General features: G+C 41.1%; 1 protein-coding gene across 4 annotated transcripts in view; it reads left to right on the plus strand.

The window, feature by feature from the left end:
• Positions 1–14,898, plus strand: part of LOC144936103 (ELMO domain-containing protein 1-like) — a 57,556-nt gene extending 42,658 nt beyond the window's left edge. For all 4 annotated transcript variants that reach the window (XM_078862951.1, XM_078862954.1, XM_078862953.1 and 1 more), the window contains 2 exons: positions 10,126–10,259; positions 13,151–14,898. In XM_078862951.1, coding sequence (XP_078719077.1) covers positions 10,126–10,259; positions 13,151–13,323 — 307 coding nt within the window. In that variant the 3' untranslated portion in view covers positions 13,324–14,898. The remainder of the gene's footprint in view (positions 1–10,125; positions 10,260–13,150) is intronic.
• The last annotated feature ends 3,615 nt before the right edge of the window (positions 14,899–18,513 follow it).

Raw genomic sequence — 18,513 nt, forward strand, 5'->3', positions numbered from 1 at the left:
TAGAAACATTATGCTTTGGGGGTGTTTTTCTACTAAGGGGACAGGACAACTTCACCGCATCAAAGGGACGATGCACGGGGCCATGTACTGTCAAATCTTGGGTGAGAACCTCCTTCCCTCAGCCAGGGCATTGAAAATGGGTCGTGGATGGGTATTCCAGCATGACAATGACCCAAACCACACGGCCAAGGCAACAAAGGAGTGGCTCAAGAAGAAGCACATTAAGGTCCTGGAGTGGCCTAGCCAGTCTCCAGACCTTAATCCCATAGAAAATCTATGGAGGGAGCGGAAGGTTCGAGTTGCCAAACGTCAGCCTCGAAACCTTAATGACTTGGAGAAGATCTGCAAAGAGGAGTGGGACAAAATCCCTCCTGAGATGTGTGCAAACCTGGTGGCCAACTACAAGAAACGTCTGACCTCTGTGATTGCCAACAAGGGTTTTGCCACCAAGTACTAAGTCATGTTTTGCAGAGGGGTCAAATACTTATTTCCCTCATTAAAATGCAAATCAATTCATAACATTTTTGACATGCGTTTTTCTGGATTTTCTTGTTGTTATTCTGTCTCTCACTGTTCAAATAAACCTGCCATTAAAATTATAGACTGATAATTTTTTTGTCAGTTGGCAAACGTACAAAATCAGCAGGGGATCAAATACTTTTTTCCCTCACTGTATCTGGGAACAGCATCGGGGTACGAGCTCAAGTCACTGTTTTTAAACAGCCCTCGCACATTCAAATGTTCCCCACCGTCAAGCATTCTCTATCCACTGCTGCATGTTACCATCCCTATGTAGGCTAGTAATAATAAAAGACAACTTGCTTCGCATTATTTTGCAAATGGACTATAGTACTGGGTGCCACCCGGGAGGTTGTGGAGGCCACCTTTAAAGTGTTATTTCCCTGCGCTCCCAGCCTCAAGTTTCATCACTACACGCACGGAATGCCAAGAAGTGTCTTTTTGTTTAGCTGATTGACCCCTTAATGTGTGTTCCACTTGCATGAATTTGACAATATAAATGTATTAACTGGAAAAGGCTAGCTTGGACTATTTTTTTAATAAATAATATTTTCTGTCAGTTGGGAAGAATATTCACACGCTGCTAGGGATAGTCTGCTGTTTTTTAAGTTCTGAGGAAAGAAAATAATAAAAAATATAATTTGTAAGTAGTTATAGTTGAATAAATCGTACAAAGTCCTTTAGTGCCGAGTGCAATGCTCAATCTGTTGAAATCTGATTGAAATGTGTAATTGTAGAAATGGGATAGATGAAAATGGAAAATCTGCACGGGAATTTGTTTGTGAATATTTGTTTATTGTGAACATGCCATTTTCAGCTAATAATTTTTATTGAGGTAGAACATTTACAGAAAAATTTGTTGGAGAGGTAAAGGTAAATATATTAACCCGCTCGGATTTGCCGATGACATAGTCGTTATAACAATTGTTGGACATTAATGAGAGGAAATGATCGGGGAATTTGACAAAGTCAGACTAAAGATAAATATAAGCAAAATAAAATTTGAGTACAAAAAGTTATCTGAACAAAATTAAACATGTGGTGGAGAGTAACACAACATCTCGTCTCTCATGACGATGAACTTGAAGAGCAGTGATTAATTGATATATTTTGAAAATGTCCTAAATTTAAATTAAAAAAAATTGCCCTGCTTAAATATGTATTCGGTACTGCCATAAATCCATTCCACTGAATGGAATTGAATAGGGTGTAACTGTACAGTAATCCCTCTCTCTTCGCGAGGGTCACATTGAAGACAAAGGAGGTGATGTCGAGGAATCTAGTAGGGATGACTCCTCGGGAGATGCAGGCCTTAACAACTTCGCACAGTTGTTGTCATGTTAGCACTCTGGGGAGGGCTAGCCGCAACCCTTTCCTTGATTGGCTACACGCTCTCTTTTTTTAATGGACCTCGCAGCCAAATCGTTGATACTAAAATATACAAACGAAGTCGACTGTAAGTACGTATGAAGTAAAAATGCACAATAGCGAGTTCAGAGCGGGATTACTGCGAGCTGGAGGACTATGCGGGTAGCCGAGGGGGCATGCCTCTCTTCGTAGCAGACCGTTTCAAATGTAGTAACATTTTGTGCGCACCTCCCCGATGTCGGTGATCTGGCAATACGTACAGTCGCGAATACTGGAGTTCGGTGGGGCACAAATAGGGAATTAGTACATACTTAGTAACTCGTGAATATGTGAAACCCGCGAATCCAGAACTGTATATGTATGCATAATCTATCACGTATAGCATTTGTTCTGATCATCCTATGGATGCGCTGGTTTCCATTGTGGAATATGGAATTCTCACCACTTGGGCTGCCAGTGGATGTTAGCACCACCACATTGCTCGTTACATTGGGGGAGATCCTTTTACCATTACTGAAAACTGTTCTTCTAGGTATGCATGCCATATACAAACATTGCTGGCGTTTCTCAAGAGTTTATAAATATACAGTCGTAATTCATCACTGCACACGCATCTGCTATCTCGCTTCCATTTTTCCTTGTAATGTGTGTAACTCGTATTAGCAGTGAGATCAGCATACTTACCTGCGAGCACGAATATACTCCAGCGATTAATTCAGAACCAAAGTGTAACCCTGATGAAACAAGAATATGCTTTATTTACCCTTTCCAGCAATGATTCAGATGTTCAAACGTTCAATGGTCCCATGAATAAAGTAACCCCGTGCAAATATTGCCAATGAGGTCGCACATTGAACGTTGTGTTCCGATCCTCGAATTTTGTACGCACTCTTAATCAAGTGCAACGCTACTGGAAATGAAGTCGAGACAAGGATTGCGGCAACCGATCGCACTGACACAATGATGGCGCGCACAGTTTTACAAGAACTAATGAATTTACTTTTTCGATTACCCTGCAAACTATTTGTTGTAGCTAACAAATGTTATTGCTTGGGCAGAATGTCAGGTTTGTTTGTAATTATTTTCGCCTTCTAGATAGATGGGCTGCTTAATAACCAGGTGAAAGATTTTTGACATTTCGCGTATCTTTTGCATAGGAGATGTATGTATGTTGAAATTATTTCGCACCGTACGTAGCCAGCCGTGCTTATCGGAGGTGCAGGATATGCAAATTAAATGCAAGGCCGTTGTAAAAAACAATACATGTTACATATTTTGAAAAAGGAGCAACACGTTTTTTTTTATTTTGATGTCACTGAATTTTATACCAGGCTACGAATATGCGTGAGTTTGTGTACATTTGGGCTGCGATCTGAATGGTTTGCATTAATATGGGGTTAAAGCCATTGTCTTGATTAAAGTGATGTGTGTGTGTTTTATCCCAAAGTATACCACTCAACAAATATGTCCTTTTCTCCCACCGTTCTCCATATACATTTGCCCGCACTTGAGTGTGTCAGATTAATCCAAGGAATGATTAGGCATAACTTAGTTGAAGTTATGCACCTCCCCGCCGTCTCTTGCCGGTCTGAATCTCATAGGTCATTGGGCAACTGCATCTGTAGTTATGCAGCGGTGTAGCATTCAATGCAGTTGTATTGTGCCTGAGACTAAATTTCAAGGCGTTTTTCTCGTCACTCTGAAGGATTCCACCCGCTGCAGCAAAAAGCTTTGAGGAGAGAGACCACGACTAATGATCTGCAGTCAAAACGAATGTCTGGGGCCATTGGGCAGTGCCGTGCTGAAGACACTCCGTAGTGCTGAGCCGAGTTCAAGATTGTCATCTAGAAACAAATGCAACCGGAAAATTGGTGGTATTGAAAGTCAATAGTTTTGCACGCTTGTTTATTGCAAAAGGCTTTAAGCCATGCGAACAAAAATACCTTGTAGGGTTTTTGTTGTTGTAATAAAGAGCAATGTTGCCATCGTGTCGTACTGTTATGTTGGATTCATTTATCTGTACGGCACAGATTGCCACCTTCCCTGCAGGGTGTTCTGTGTAAGCGTGCAAAATGTCAATAATTATAGATAACCCACTGGGCCGCTGGTGCTTTATGATTACCCAAAGCAATAGCAGGCGCACTCAATCTAGCAGATCTCATTGTCCTCAGTGGGAAACTTCAATTGGAGATGTATTTATGTTAAGTTTTTGGAACGTTGCAGGCTGGCTTTATGTTCAGGAGTACACAGACCTAGAGCACACAGACCCGATTGATGTTGGATTGCAGCAGCAGGTGAGAAAGCAGTGTGTTTATTCTATGTGACTTGTGTGTACCGCCGCATTTTGGCAAAAATGAGAAGCATTTGAATTAATCGCGAAACAAAACAAGCGCTTGATTGCTTTATTTTTTTCTTCCCTGTGATGAATTTTCATCTCACGCGCCAGAGGGTCGGTTGTCATGAAACCCTGATTGATCTGCGTACACGGGTGTCACAGCTGAGAGGCGCTGCTCACAAGGGGAATGTGACTCATTTTGACCTACGTCACAATGTCATCGGGTCGCGTTGTACAAATACTGGTGTGGTATATTTCAAGGCTTGCGCCAAATGCTCCATGGTCCAAGCCCCCTGCCGCATTCATAACATCTAAAAGTTAATATAATTTAGTTTTGGACAGGAATCTCAATGCAACATTACATTTATCTTTTTTTTATATACCGTTCGGTTTTTTTCCTCTTTCTCACGTTGTTGTTTGTAGTGGCTCCGTAGAAATTGTAAATGTTTGAGGGGATGAAGGGTGACAATCTTACCCTAGCCACCCAACCAGCTCGATTCTTCTGGGCACCATATTGCTGAAGGCATATTTATTTATTTTGTCAATTCTTTGCTCGGTGAAAGCCTCTTTCCAAGCTGTGTCAGTTGTAGAGCTGCTTAGCCATTTTTCATCATGCTGCTCAAGTGAGGCTGGTGAATGGGAGTAAGGGATCCAGGACTGATTGATATGCCATTTGGCGCTGGTGTTTACAATGGCCAAAAATCTAAACCAGGTTGCCTGGTTTGTAGGGCAGTTCGTTAACCACTGTGCCATCACTCCAAGCATTGGGGAGTGTGCAATTGGTAATTATATTTATTTTTACAAATGTGAGCAGAATTACAGCACTTTAAAAAAATAGTATTTGAATATACAGTAGAACCTCGGAGATCGAATGCACCAGAACTCGAACAAATCGGTATTCGAACAATATTTCCGAACATATTCTTAGGTTTTTTCGGTAAAGTCACGTAGGTACCTACGTGACTTTACCGAAAAAACCTAAGAATTTTATGGTTGCTTTACATGATAACAAGTCACCTGTTCTGTTCATGTAATACTTTAAAAATCAGCGAAAGGGTTATATAACTAAAATGTATTATGAAACGAAACGCTAAAAACGTATGCATATATAAATACATAGTTTAGTCCTTATTCAGTGTCTACTCGGCGCTTCTTGGCTTGTCTCTTGTATTCATTAAATGGATCATCTCTCGTCACTGTCCAGCAATTGTCTGCAAGCATTGATGGGCTCCATTTGCCCTGAGAGCGTTTCTCCATTGTTGCAATGTCCTGGTGAAATCACTCGCCATGCTCGTCACTCACTTCTTCGCAGTTCGGTGGGAAAACATCTAGATGAGAGTGCAAAAAATTTATATTTAGTGACATGTTGCAACCAAGCTTTTTGTATGCCTGGAGGTTTTTCACCAACTCCCTGTAGTGTCCTGCCTTTATGTTTCTGAGAAAATTTGTTGCCACTACCTGTGGAAGGCTTTCCATGCCGTCTTTTCCTTGCCACGCAGTGCACCATCCAATGCATCCTCTCGAATAAGTTCACGAATCTGAGGACCAACAAAGACACCTTCCTTTATCTTAGCTTCACTTAACCTTGGAAATTTTCTATGGAGGTACTTGAAAGCTGCTCGTGTTTTGTCCATGGCTTTGACAAAGTTCTTCACCAGACTAAGCTTGTTGTGTAGGGGTGATAACAAAATCTTCCTTGATTCAACAAGTGGTGGATGCTGAACATTTCTCATCCCAGGCTCCATTGACTGTCGGAGTGGCCAATCTATTTTGATGTAGTGAGAATCTCTCGTACCTTGTGTATCCAGCCTGCAGACCAAGCAAGAGAGCAACAACCTTCAAATCGCCATAAAGCTGCCACTGATGTTGGTCATAGTTTATGCACCTCAAAAGTAGTTTCATGTTGTCATAGGTTTCTTTCATATGGACCGCATAACCAACTGGAATTACTGGCAAAACATTTACATTATGCAGCAAAACAGCATTAAGACTCATCTTCGATGAATCAATGAACAGTCTCCACTCATCTGGATCATGAACGATGTTGAGGGCTGCCATCAGACCATCGATGTTGTAGGCTACAAGATCACCTTCCATGAAGAAGAATGGGACAAGATCCTTTTGATGGTCATGGAATATGGAAACCCTAGCATCACCTGCCAGGAGATTCTGCTGCAACAGTCTGGAGCCCAACAGCTCTGCCTTACTCTTGAGTAGTTCCAAATCCTTGACAAGGTCTTTCAGTTCACCTTGTGTAATGAGGAGTGGTTCAGAGGAAGACGATGGGAGAAAATCTGGATCACGTGACCTTGATGGTTCAGGACCATAAGTTTCATCCTTTTCCTCGTCTGACTCAAGTGAGAATGATTCTGGTGCATCAGGAACCGGTAGTCCTTCTCCGTGGGGTACTGGGCATATAGCTGATGGAATGTTTGGATAATGGACAGTCCACTTGGTATTCTTTGACACACCTTTCCCAACTGGAGGCGCCATGCAAAAGTAACAATTGCTGATATGATCTGTTGGCTCTCTCCAAATCATTGGCACTACAAAAGGCATAGATTTCCTTTTCCTGTTCAACCACTGGCGAAGATTTGTTGCACAAGTGTTGCAGCATATGTATGGGGCCCACATCTTGTCCAGATTTCGAATTTTGCAGCCAAAATAGAGGTGATAGGCTTTCTTAACCATAGTGCTTATACTGCGCTTTTGTGATGCAAAAATCACTTCACCACAAACATAGCAGAAGTTATCTGCTTTGTTCACACAAGTACGAGGCATCTCGGCTCACTTTGGCTAAACATAAATGCGTCCCTTTTCAAAATCAAACACTGACAAATAAGAGAGCACGACACTGCATGATTTCTCGAGCTGATGTAGGACAATTTGTTCAGCAGAGGGATGTAAGCCTAGTTATGATTGCATCATCCATGACTTCGAGGAATAACATGATGCAATTCATGTCATGTATGACACAATACCAGGTTCAGATTGCATAATTCATTGTTTTGCTCAAAAAGCAAGTACTGTCATATATTTTTTCATAGATCCAGTCAAATATGTATTTTAGTCATTTCTGGTTTAAATTGAGATCCCTTTATAACTCACTTATCTTCAGCCATTCCCAAGTCAAGGGTCGTATATACTGACCCAGTAGCATATCTTTAAAACTACAGCCAATCAACAATTTTAAGCATAAATTTCATTCTCAGTGACCCAGAATTAGTCAAGTTGCACTTCATTTATTTTCGGAAACATTTTGGCTGTAATTACCCATTGTACATCAAGCAGTTTATGATTTTACAATTTAGTTATAACTGTTTTTGGTCCCAACACTTCATGGAAGGGTCTTACCTACAACATCTCATATTTCTCATGGGACTTTCAGAAGTTTATGCTGATCCATTGGGCTCCTTGTGTAACCCAATGCTAATGAGATGCATTCATTTGCATTTTCCAAATAAACCTATTTTCTGTATTATATAGTTTTGGCACTTGGATAAAATAATGTTAACAAAGTAGCCCATGTCAAGAGTAAATTTGCATATGTTCAGCGTATTAGGTTGTGCACAATTCACATTGACATAGTATACCTGCAGAGAAAGATTGATAGTGTCGTCTTTGTGTTCATTTTCAGTAAACTCTTTAAGAGCTTGCGTTGAAGTCCCCTACCCAGGTTAAGGTTCAAGCTCAGGCATTTTTACAAATGTTGTCAGTCCTCTGTTACAGCATGCGCACTATTTCACATGAACACATCAGGGAGTGAAAGAAGAAAGACTGGCCTTCATTCAGGGGTCTTTTTGAATTGTCCATTCAGTTTCCTGAATAAACTGAAAACTGTTCTACGGGGGTTTTTGTTGCTATTAAAGCTCAATGTTTCACCTAAATGTTTTTTTCGTCAGTACACCTTCGTGTATCCCTCAAATATTTACAAAGTTCAAATGTCAGCTTGCAAAGGAAATAATGTGGCATACCATGTGTATATTTTTCCATAAGACATTTACAAGGAAGATTGCAGAAATATCATGAAATGTTTTTCAAATGAATAGACAAGAAAGTGACTGAATTACTCATATTTTCTGTAATTCAAATGTTAGGTCACAAATTCTGGTTTGCACATCATTGCATTGACCCCATTTTAATTTTATTAACACTCCCAATACATTTCGATTTAAAGCTTTCGTGACTGCAGGGATTCATCTTCTTGGTTCTTTCGGTAAAGTCACGTAGAAGGGAAGTAAGAAAATAATAAAAATAAAACAATCAAATAATTCTCACGACGTTTCGGTCACAACGCAAGCAGCCGTCCTCAGGTGAAAACCAGGTCTGTCGAGGCGACAGCGTCTGAATGAAACAGCACCATGCTTGGAGCATATATTTAAGCTGGGTTGGAAGGGGGGGAAAAGGGAGCCTTGACAAAAAAATAATTCTGGGTTGGAAGGGGGGGGAAAGGGAGCCTTGACAAAAGAATTCTGTCGAGGCGACAGCGTCTGAATGAAACAGCACCATGCTTGGAGCATATATTTAAGCTGGGTTGGAAGGGGGGGAAAAGGGAGCCTTGACAAAAAAATAATTATTTTATTACTTCCCTTCTACGTGACTTTATCGAAAGAACCAAGAAGATGACTTCTAATACATTTAAGAATAAAAAATGATTGTGCACGTGGCCTACAGCACCCGGCAAGCCCTGGTAGCCAGCCCATTTCAATACGAAGCGGCCTCAGTCCTGCTTAGCATCCAGAAGCGGGCATGTTAAGGGTGATTGGATATCAGTAAAGCCCCCAAACAACCTGCTAATGGAATACATATCTCGGTCTTTGTCTCGCAACCCCCCGGTGTCATTATGTACATTATGACATAAATGCAGTCCTCCACCACCTCATGGTCGCTGCCTACTTAGCGCGTGTAAAGCCAGGGGTCCATTGAAAAATTGTTCACCTCCCCTCCCACCCCGCTGTGCAATGGTGCTTGTCATAATTGCCTCGGATGTGTCGAGCATTGATGCCCTCCTCAGTGTGTGACATTTTATTCTGATACACCCACTCTGTAATTGAGCACGTACGACTTTCGTGATGTCATACTAAAAATGCATTGAACCTTCAACTTTTTACAATGCAATTTCCAGTCCAGTATTTTATTGCAATGTTGTCTATTTATTTTAGTTGTGATTGTTTTCGTACCTATTTATTTCATCGATGAACCTTTTCAGATTTTGTTGTGTGTTTTATAATTGCATTGCTTGTTTCACTACACTCAAATAATTGCTTACAGTATGTTGTTTTGTACACTAGCTTCCCATGGCAAAAAGCTGCAGTGTGGACTGATAATTATAATTGTCCATCTTACTTTAAAATGTATTTTTAGAACATGTCTTCCAAAAACGTTATAGTTATATTATTATTTGCATTGGTCAATACTGCTACAAATTAGGCCGAACTGTTTGCAAAGGCATTGTGCCTATGCCATTATGGTTAACTTTTCTCATAAATGTCATCACTGACCCCCAGTTATCTGCTTGCTGCAGCTCTCTCAATTCCAATTACCTCTCAACAACTGCACTGCAATGCTACGCAGTTCTTTCAAATAGTCAGATGCCTATTGTGATTCTATTATGTCTTTTGACATTATTTTCTTAACTACCATTCCCTAACTATCTCCATGTGTAATTTGTATCCATTTTAATATATTTTTTCTGCTTCGGACCCGATGATTTACTTTAACAAGTGCATGCCCCCCCTCTTCATCGTACATCATGAGCCAAATGTGAAAACTTGTCAAACTACATTTGATGCATTGCCATGCGCGCCTGTACACGTTAGTTGGCAAGTTTCTTGTGTTATTTTCCAGTAACAATGTGTTCGACGCGTGTGTTGACTTACACACGTGTGTGCCGCTTGTTTTAGGTTTTCCTACGCCATTGTAGGGATTAACATCACGGAGCTCGCCTACACTCTGCTGTTCGCTGGCGCAATGAAAAGCCACTTCTACAACATCATTCCGGCTGCACCTCGGCTCGTCCACTTCCACCAGGCCTTCTGTAAGGATGCAGACCATTTTTAAATCCTTTATATTAAGTTCACTTGCTTGCTTGCTTGAGCGCTTACGACCGTGCAAATCTTTCGGTCGGTTTTTTAACCCACTTCCCGTGATCCAATCGAGCTGACATTTTGCACACAGACTCGTTGTGCGTGACAATTTATTTTCGTGAAAATTTTTTTCCAAAATTTTCCACTTTTTAGGAACATTTTTTTTCAAATTTCATTTAAAATACCAATGTGATAAAAATTAAACTCTTACTCAAGAAAAACAGAAATGAATAATAAAATAAAACCGATGCCACGCATATAAAGGATTTATAGTGAAAAACTTTGTTTTTACGGGTTAATTTTTGCTGAGTGGTTCACAATGTACAGACGGGCGGTCTCCGCTTTTACGACACAATGCCCTTCCAAGGAACGCTGTCGGCGGAAATAGGATTGTCAGAAATCGGACCCCGTTTTTCCATAGGCAGTAGTAACAGTACTTGCTGATGTGTTTTTACTTTTATCAGCCGTATTTCACAGGGTTTAATCCCCTGCCCTGTAGTGGCATTACCTCGGGCTTCAATATCCGTACCCCCCTCTCTCCCCATGTTGCTCATGCTTTGTACGGGGCTCTTGTATAAAAACATTGAAATAAAAAATAAAACATGGTTTAATAGGTAAAAACTCACAAAAAGACTTTAATAACAAAAGCTTCGAAAAACAAAAGCTTCACGCGAAGTCACATCGGAAAACAGACCTACTTAGGGGGCCATACATTTAGTACGTAAGCATGGAGGGGGGAGGGGGGGTTAACCCAAATGCGTACGCTTGCGTATGGGGGGTCTGCTGTCAATGTACGTACGCATAGGAGACGGGTTGGGGGGGGTGATGCCTCGATAATAATTTGTCTACATTGGCCTTCAAATGAGTTAGATCGTCCGGCGGTGGACTATCTGTTTGCTTAAACACGTTAATATTATGAACCCTTGATTGTTTCTGCGTGGATTAAGTATTGGCCATTCTATAGGATTCGGGTGGGCGGGGGGGGTTAAGCGTACGTACGCAGTTTTTGGGGGGGGGTGTAAAAAGTACGCGTGTTTGTGCAGGGAGGGGGGGAGGGGTGAAGTTTTGACAGATTTTTTGCGTACGTTCTAAATGGATGGCCCCTTAGTTCAAATGTGTTCAGAGTCATGTTGGAAGATGCAACGTAACTCAAGTTTCTGATCCATGGTAGCATATTAACGTCGTAAATGTTGGACACTTTGTCCTTGTTGGACATTTGATTGATTTTGATAATGTTGAAGTTCTGTGCAAAACTAGCTATGACTGACCAAGTCTAATTCGAGAATCTATCGAAATTGAAAGAAATCAAAATAATTTTAACCCTTCGGATAGCTACCGCCTTAGTGTTGCGTGGAAGCGAATCATGAAATAATACATAATTTAAATGCATGCCTATAAAGGGCAGCATACTTCAATAGGGATTACCGTTGGTACGGCTATTTTAATAAAAACAATAGACAGGAAGGAACATATCAAAGGGCTCGCATAATTAACATGCATAATGTACGTTGACTCAGTAATCCCCCCCCTCCCCCCACTTTGCGGAAGGAGCGCATAAGCGTGGTCACCACATCTACGCCTCTATATAAGGAACGAAACAATTAGACTTCTCCACAAATCTGCCTGTCGCCTGATGAAGCTAGTTGTAATTACTGGCGAAACGTCGTACTTAGATTGTAAATGTCGTGACTTGGCTCTCCAACACACCGGTGTGCTGTACTAGTGGCGAATTGGCACATTCTGTTTACGTGACAACCCTTACTAGTTGGCTGTGTCGGGTGGTGGCGGGTTTTAACGACACATTTATATATTTTTATATATTTTATATATCTAACCCAAAAAACCTCGTATGGATGATATTGGTCGTGAAAGCCTACGTGTTAAACCAAAAACATTCACTATGGTGAGAGTGTCACTGGATCTCAAGACTCCTGAGTTCAGTACGATCCTGCTAAGCATATTTTATCAAACTGTAAATAACTTACACTCGTGGCCGTAACATAACAGTTGAATTCTCACGGAAGTCCATTACTTACAATCGGTAATATATCTTGGAAATATATGGCAAGTGTTTTGTAACAACGACGACTGCACCAAATGTAAGCATTTTTTGTCGTACGTAGGCTGGGCAAAATTTTGTTGGGAGAGAGCTGCTCAACACAAGTTCCTTAGGCACTCATGGCAACAGTATGCACCAATGGCTGTAATGTATTGATCAGTCTTGATGATGAGACCAGTATACGGTCTTGTTTTTCTGCTGCCTAAAAAAAACCCCCACAAATATTTACTATTTTGAACTGGTGGCTATCAAGCCTCTGTGCAGAATGTGTGCGGAAACGGTAGGCAACCTGTCGTGCAAAGCATGCGGGGATCTTTGTTATGTTTTGCTGCTTGCCACCTTCATATGTCATTTGATAGACGAATGCAGTTCATTTGATCCAGAATTGACGTGTAAGCACGTTGCACTTTTTCACAGGATCACATTGTTCTGCACTCGCATGCATGAACTTCAGGCACTCTGGTTGCCTTTTCACATGCAGTAAACACAATAAATGACGCTTCAGCCGCAATAAAACATTGGCCATACATTCCAACTCGGACCCTCCAGAAAATAACCTTGAGACGCCATGAGGATTGTTTGGATAAACAAGTATATTCACGTTTTCTTTTATTCCTACAATAGCTGCAATCGCTTTCAATATTCTCATAACAGTCGTGCTTAAAATTATTCAAGCGAGCATCACTGCAAAATTGTGAACAATGAATCTGCACCATTTATATTTTTCATCTTCCATTGCAACTTGACCTTGACTGGTCCTGCAATTGTCCCGTGCGCTCGCAGGCTATCTGTTTCACGAATTTGACGCTTTCTGGCTGAAGGAAGAGCCTCGAGACATCATGGAGTTCAACCGCGTGCGGGAGTTGTTCCGGCAGCAAGTTCAGGATCAGCTGTCGAGTGACGAGGCGGTGCTCGTGCCCCGCTTTGACAGCACGCCGGCGAGTGTGCCCACGTGAGCTTGTCACGCCACGTTCGCCCCTTGCCCACAGCTGCTCTTAGAGACTGGGGTTGATGGTGTGCCTCGGGATGGGGAGCACTGGTTAGCTGTGATGCAATGTTGGGTGGTTGAATCTATTTTTTTTTGAAGATCTGAATTGTTTGATTGGCGTGTCTCATCATATTTGTGTGTTTGTCTGTAGATTTCCTCACACTTCCAATATAGCAAAAATAAAATATTCTAAAATAATGTATAGCCAACAGGTAGAAATTCCCAATACATCTTAAAATATGGGCATAGTTGAGATAAAACACACCATACAATGTAACTGCTATTGGCCAAACATCCCAATGCTGAAAAATTACCTTAAAATTACTCATTTGGGATTACACTCAGCAGTAGCATCGCCCCTAACTGAAAACAATTGACAGGACCCTCATGAGAAAGAGTGTCAAAATTCAGTTAGGCTTTCCTGGTTAAACAAGCAGAATAATAAACGATACATTTGATTTAACAGAAATGTGCTTACTGGGGGGGAAGTCCATCTAATCATGTCTTAAGAGCTATTATGATTCCAAGGTGCAGTGCACAACCGCAGTCATTTTGTTTCTTCATTGTACAATCCATGTTGAAATAGAAAAAAAATATATTTTAAAATATATTAGGCAAGTCGTGTGTCCCCTGATATTTTCACATTACATAATTAGTATAAAAAAACATCTCAATGCCCTCATTGTTCTCATTCTGTTAGAGCCTTTCACATGCTTATATGTCTGTCTGCAACTGAGTTTTGCAGTGGGAAATGCTACTCTTTCAGTTATGAGCAAAGGTTTCTCCGCATGTTTGTGAATGGATATTTGTGTGGATGTACACATTTGTGTTTTTATGGTATGTATTTGACACAAGCATAGAGTGCTTCTGATTGGTCCACAGATAATATGCTGCTTTGTTTGATTTTGAGTGCTGTCCAAGGTATGGTAGGAAATATAAATCAAGCAAGAAGGTCAGTTGGAAGATCACCCATCATTATTGTGCACATCACCACGTGTACCAGTGAGTACATCCTACCTACACGTCGGTACAAATCAACACACGGTAAAACTCAATGTTTTTGTATAACGTCAAATTTCATATCTCTGAATGGACCGTCCTTTCAGATTATTTTGCTGACTTGCCGCTTGTTTGCATGGCAGTTGTGTAAGATGTGTTCATCAAACACCCAAGTCACTATTTGCACACACAAATAATGGGCTGAAGTTCTCCGATGTGTTTCATTATTGAAAAACCAAGCACTGGAGTGTGTGTGTTCTCCAACGGATTGAGAGACAACTTCACCAATCAATAGTAATGGATTAAGATAATTAAAATATGCAGCTGTTGTATCTAAAGTAAAATGTTGACAGCCTTGAAAAGCACACTGACAAAATGCGTGCCCCTGTTTCTACTTTGAGATTTTCTTTGCCGTGTCTAATGATGTTTAATGCAGTGAAATGTGTAATTTATTGTTTTCATGTTTCCATTTTGTCACGTTATGGTTACGCATAATACAATTATTCGGTACACCTTTATTTTAATAAAGTGTCTTTTGTGCAGACTGAGAAAATGTTATTTTGCGAACCTTAAATTTGTTTATTGTAGCGAAAAAAAGACGTAAAGATATTACATATTCTGTACTCTATGCTATGCTATTGTAATGTTTTAAATCAACACCTGTCATTTTCCATTAGTCGTGACATGGTGTCTGCACCAGGATTAGTGTAACTAGTCAGGCATATAAAATAGTGAAAGCAGATAAAGATGTCACGCAGACCCAGGTGTTATTGAATGAAAGCTTAGATACCTTGTAATTATATCCACAATGCCTCCATTTCTATATTGATGTATGCAACGAGTTGAGGCAAAAACAGATCAGTTGGTGTGTAACATCACCCGTCCATCACAATGTCCCTGCAGGCAGCACAAGCTCAGACTTTTTGATGATTTGTCGAGCTTGGTTCTCCCGATGATTTAGTTCATCCATTCCAGTATGATCAGTTATCGGCTTCACCACTCGACTAATCAGATAACACAATATTTTAGAAGAACAGTCACCTCTTTTCCCATATGTGATGTGGGATGGGAGGTGATGGGCAGGGCTTGGTGACATCGGCATAAACTGTGTCACGTTGGGCATGGCTTGTAGGAGGTTTCCCGCCTTCGGGAGTCAGCATGGCTGGGTGGCTGCCTTTTTAAATTGGGCCCCCAGCAATCGAGCACAAAAAAAGTTATAAACGATACTCGGCTATAATTATTTTGTACTTCAACTCTTCTTATGCTGAGATGATGTTTAGGCTGTGCAATTGAAATGTTGGCAGCCTGCTTAGGTGCTCTTACCAGCAGTGCCCTGTTTTAGCCATCGAGATGACTTGCGGAAAGGCATAATAAAGCTTCATGCAGAGTGACAAGGCAGGCGACTTCCAATCAGCAACACACAAGCGATAACAATGCTTTCACCTGTCAAATGCAGAGAGGCTTCTGCTTAACAGTTCTTGCCCATGAGTCACCCTGTCAAAGTACAAATGACCTGCCTAACAACTGCTGTGTCGCTCATGGAAGTTTGGAAGGTGTGGTGGTGCATTAGTGGATTATTGCGTTGAGGCCACTGATGGGGAACTCGTTTTTGAGGTGTGGGCCTAATTTGCCCACAGTTCGTATATTTTGAAATTGTTTTTCACCTCCGTAATAGTCCCTGGACGTTCGTTTTAAACCCCCTTAATGAACAAAGGAACGGAATGGATGTGGCATTGTTATTACAGGTTACAATATTACAGTATCAATATTGATGAGTAAGTTAACATTGATTGAATTGCGTGTGTAAGCGATGTTTTGCAATTTGTATACGTTGTATGTAATGTATTCGTATGACTTTTGCAGCAACTATCGACCACTATAGTAACCACTTTTTTAAAAGAAAATTGTTATTGAAATCATAACCCTGAATTACTATAGGGGGCAGGGTGTGGATTGTTACATCTATGTTGGTTATATTATTTATCAAACAACTTGAGCTTAAAATCTGCATTTTGTGCCAGTGTTCTATAATGACCGTTGGTAATATTTGAAGCATTCAGTAGTTGTAAACGTTTCCTGGGTCAAGTTTTCCATTTAAATTGTGATTGTCAACTCAAACAAGCAAAAATAGTCCACAATTGCCTTTTTTTTAAGTGAAATAAATTACCGCAATCCGACAGTTAATTTCGTAATAGCTGCAGAGAAAATATATTTAAAATTACTTTTGGCATTCGAAATTTAATATTGTATGTGTCATTTGCTTAATGTAATGTTTGGGTCCTACTGAGTTTGTGGACGGCTCTTCCCTGGAATATGAAACCATACTGTGACGTTCATTTAGCAGGCCATATACTCTGCCGATGAGCGTCAGTGAAGTTGAAACTGGTCTAGGGCCTTGTCATTTTAAATATTCTACTAAAAATCATTGGTCTGGAAGGACTCATGATGAATTAAACTAAAATGTTGGACAACCGCACAGGTGGAGTGATGAGATAATAATGACAGCGTTTATAGTGCCACAGCATGGCCAGCCATTCCAAGGACACGTGCTGGAGTGAGATGGGTTGTGACATGGCAGGGCTGACAGTTGATTACAGTGCGGAGAGGCCTTTAACCAACAGTGGGAAGTCAATGTCTAATAATGGTGATATTCTTTTTTCTCATTTAAAAAAATTTGTGGTGAAGATCAGGTGCACGATTCAAGAATCTTCCAAAATGTGGTTGCATGAAAAGTTTTGCCGGTGGAGATTTTTTAACCCTTTCCCATTTTGTGACATCTGTAAGTTGCAGGGTGGGTCCTGTTCACAGCTGAATCTCGGAACACGCAAGCGGTTCAGCGTTAATTTATTTGGAGCAGCACAGTGCTGCTTTTTTAAAAGACATTGTACGCACCACAGAGAACTATAGCGGCATGACCACACTATGATAGCTGGCGCCAAACTGCCAGACACCCTCCCGCATGGCCTTTTACTTCCGATTAAATTCTGATGACGAATGTGTACGTCAAATTGATGACGTACACGTACGTCATCGGAATGGGAAAGGGTGGGTAATGCACGTATCCCCCAATGAGACTCGACCAATCAGACTCTACTCCATCTGTATGCTTATGGAACTGTTCCATGAAGACTGGTACTACTCAAGACGAGTTCCAGAGCCTGTTGACAATGCAAAACCGATGAGCCCAGTGAAAACGTGCTTCCACACTTTGTGGAAAATGTGGTTTGTAAATTTGAGGATACAGGGATGCTGCCGTGATGTAATGGTTAGCACACTGGACTTGTGATGCAGAAGTCGCCAGTCTGATCTGGCAGTTGAAAACATGGGGCACGTTTCTTGAATCCTCCCAATGCTGTCCGCTCATCAGTATAAATGGGTACACCACAGTTGATCGGTAGGTCATGGGTGGTGGGGTGAAGTGTTGGTACTCCCAACTCGGTGATGAGATGTTAACTTCCTCGCCTGGTATACAAGAGGTTGTGGGATCGATCCCAGCCCTAACGCCAGTGTAGTTGGAGTTTGCATGTTCTCCCCGTGGTCGTGTGGATTTTTCTCTGGGTTCTCCGGTTTTTCCCTCCACATTGAGAAACATGCTTTTGGAGCGTTTTAGAGTATTTGGCTGTTATACATTTTTACATAATCATCTCATTGAGCTATTATTTGTGGCCACGTCGTTTTTTTTAAAAGAGCTATATAGCTCACTGGTACTTCTCTGGTAAAAAAAAAGTTTTTAGTTTGGTTTTAACTCTTTTAAAGATGTCTGACCAGTGTGTAAAAGTAGGCCAACATACTCAAGTGGAGCTCTCTAGATCCCCCTCGATTGAAGGCTCAGCTGTGGTGTGAGCAAGCGATCATAGGGCTGTAACTTTGCTTTACGATTAAATTGATGGGCACGGGTTAGCTGGATGAACCAGCTGTAATTTTAGCAACCGTGCCCGTACGAGTCATTCCGCTTGCTGCACTTGTTTGCCTTGACTTCTGTCATAGCCGTGCCCGTACTGGCCCGTTCTGATGTGTACACTGAGGCCCAGTGGCAATCCCTGCGCAAGTGGAGAAGATTTAGACAAAACTTTCGTGACTGCAGGAATTCATATTCTTGGTTCTTTCGGTAAAGTCACGTAGCTAGAAAACAAAAATCAAAATTCAAAGCAAAAAAAAC

The sequence above is a fragment of the Lampetra fluviatilis genome, chromosome 15 (assembly GCF_964198595.1).
Source record: "Lampetra fluviatilis chromosome 15, kcLamFluv1.1, whole genome shotgun sequence".
NCBI classification, from domain to species: Eukaryota; Metazoa; Chordata; class Hyperoartia; order Petromyzontiformes; family Petromyzontidae; genus Lampetra; species Lampetra fluviatilis.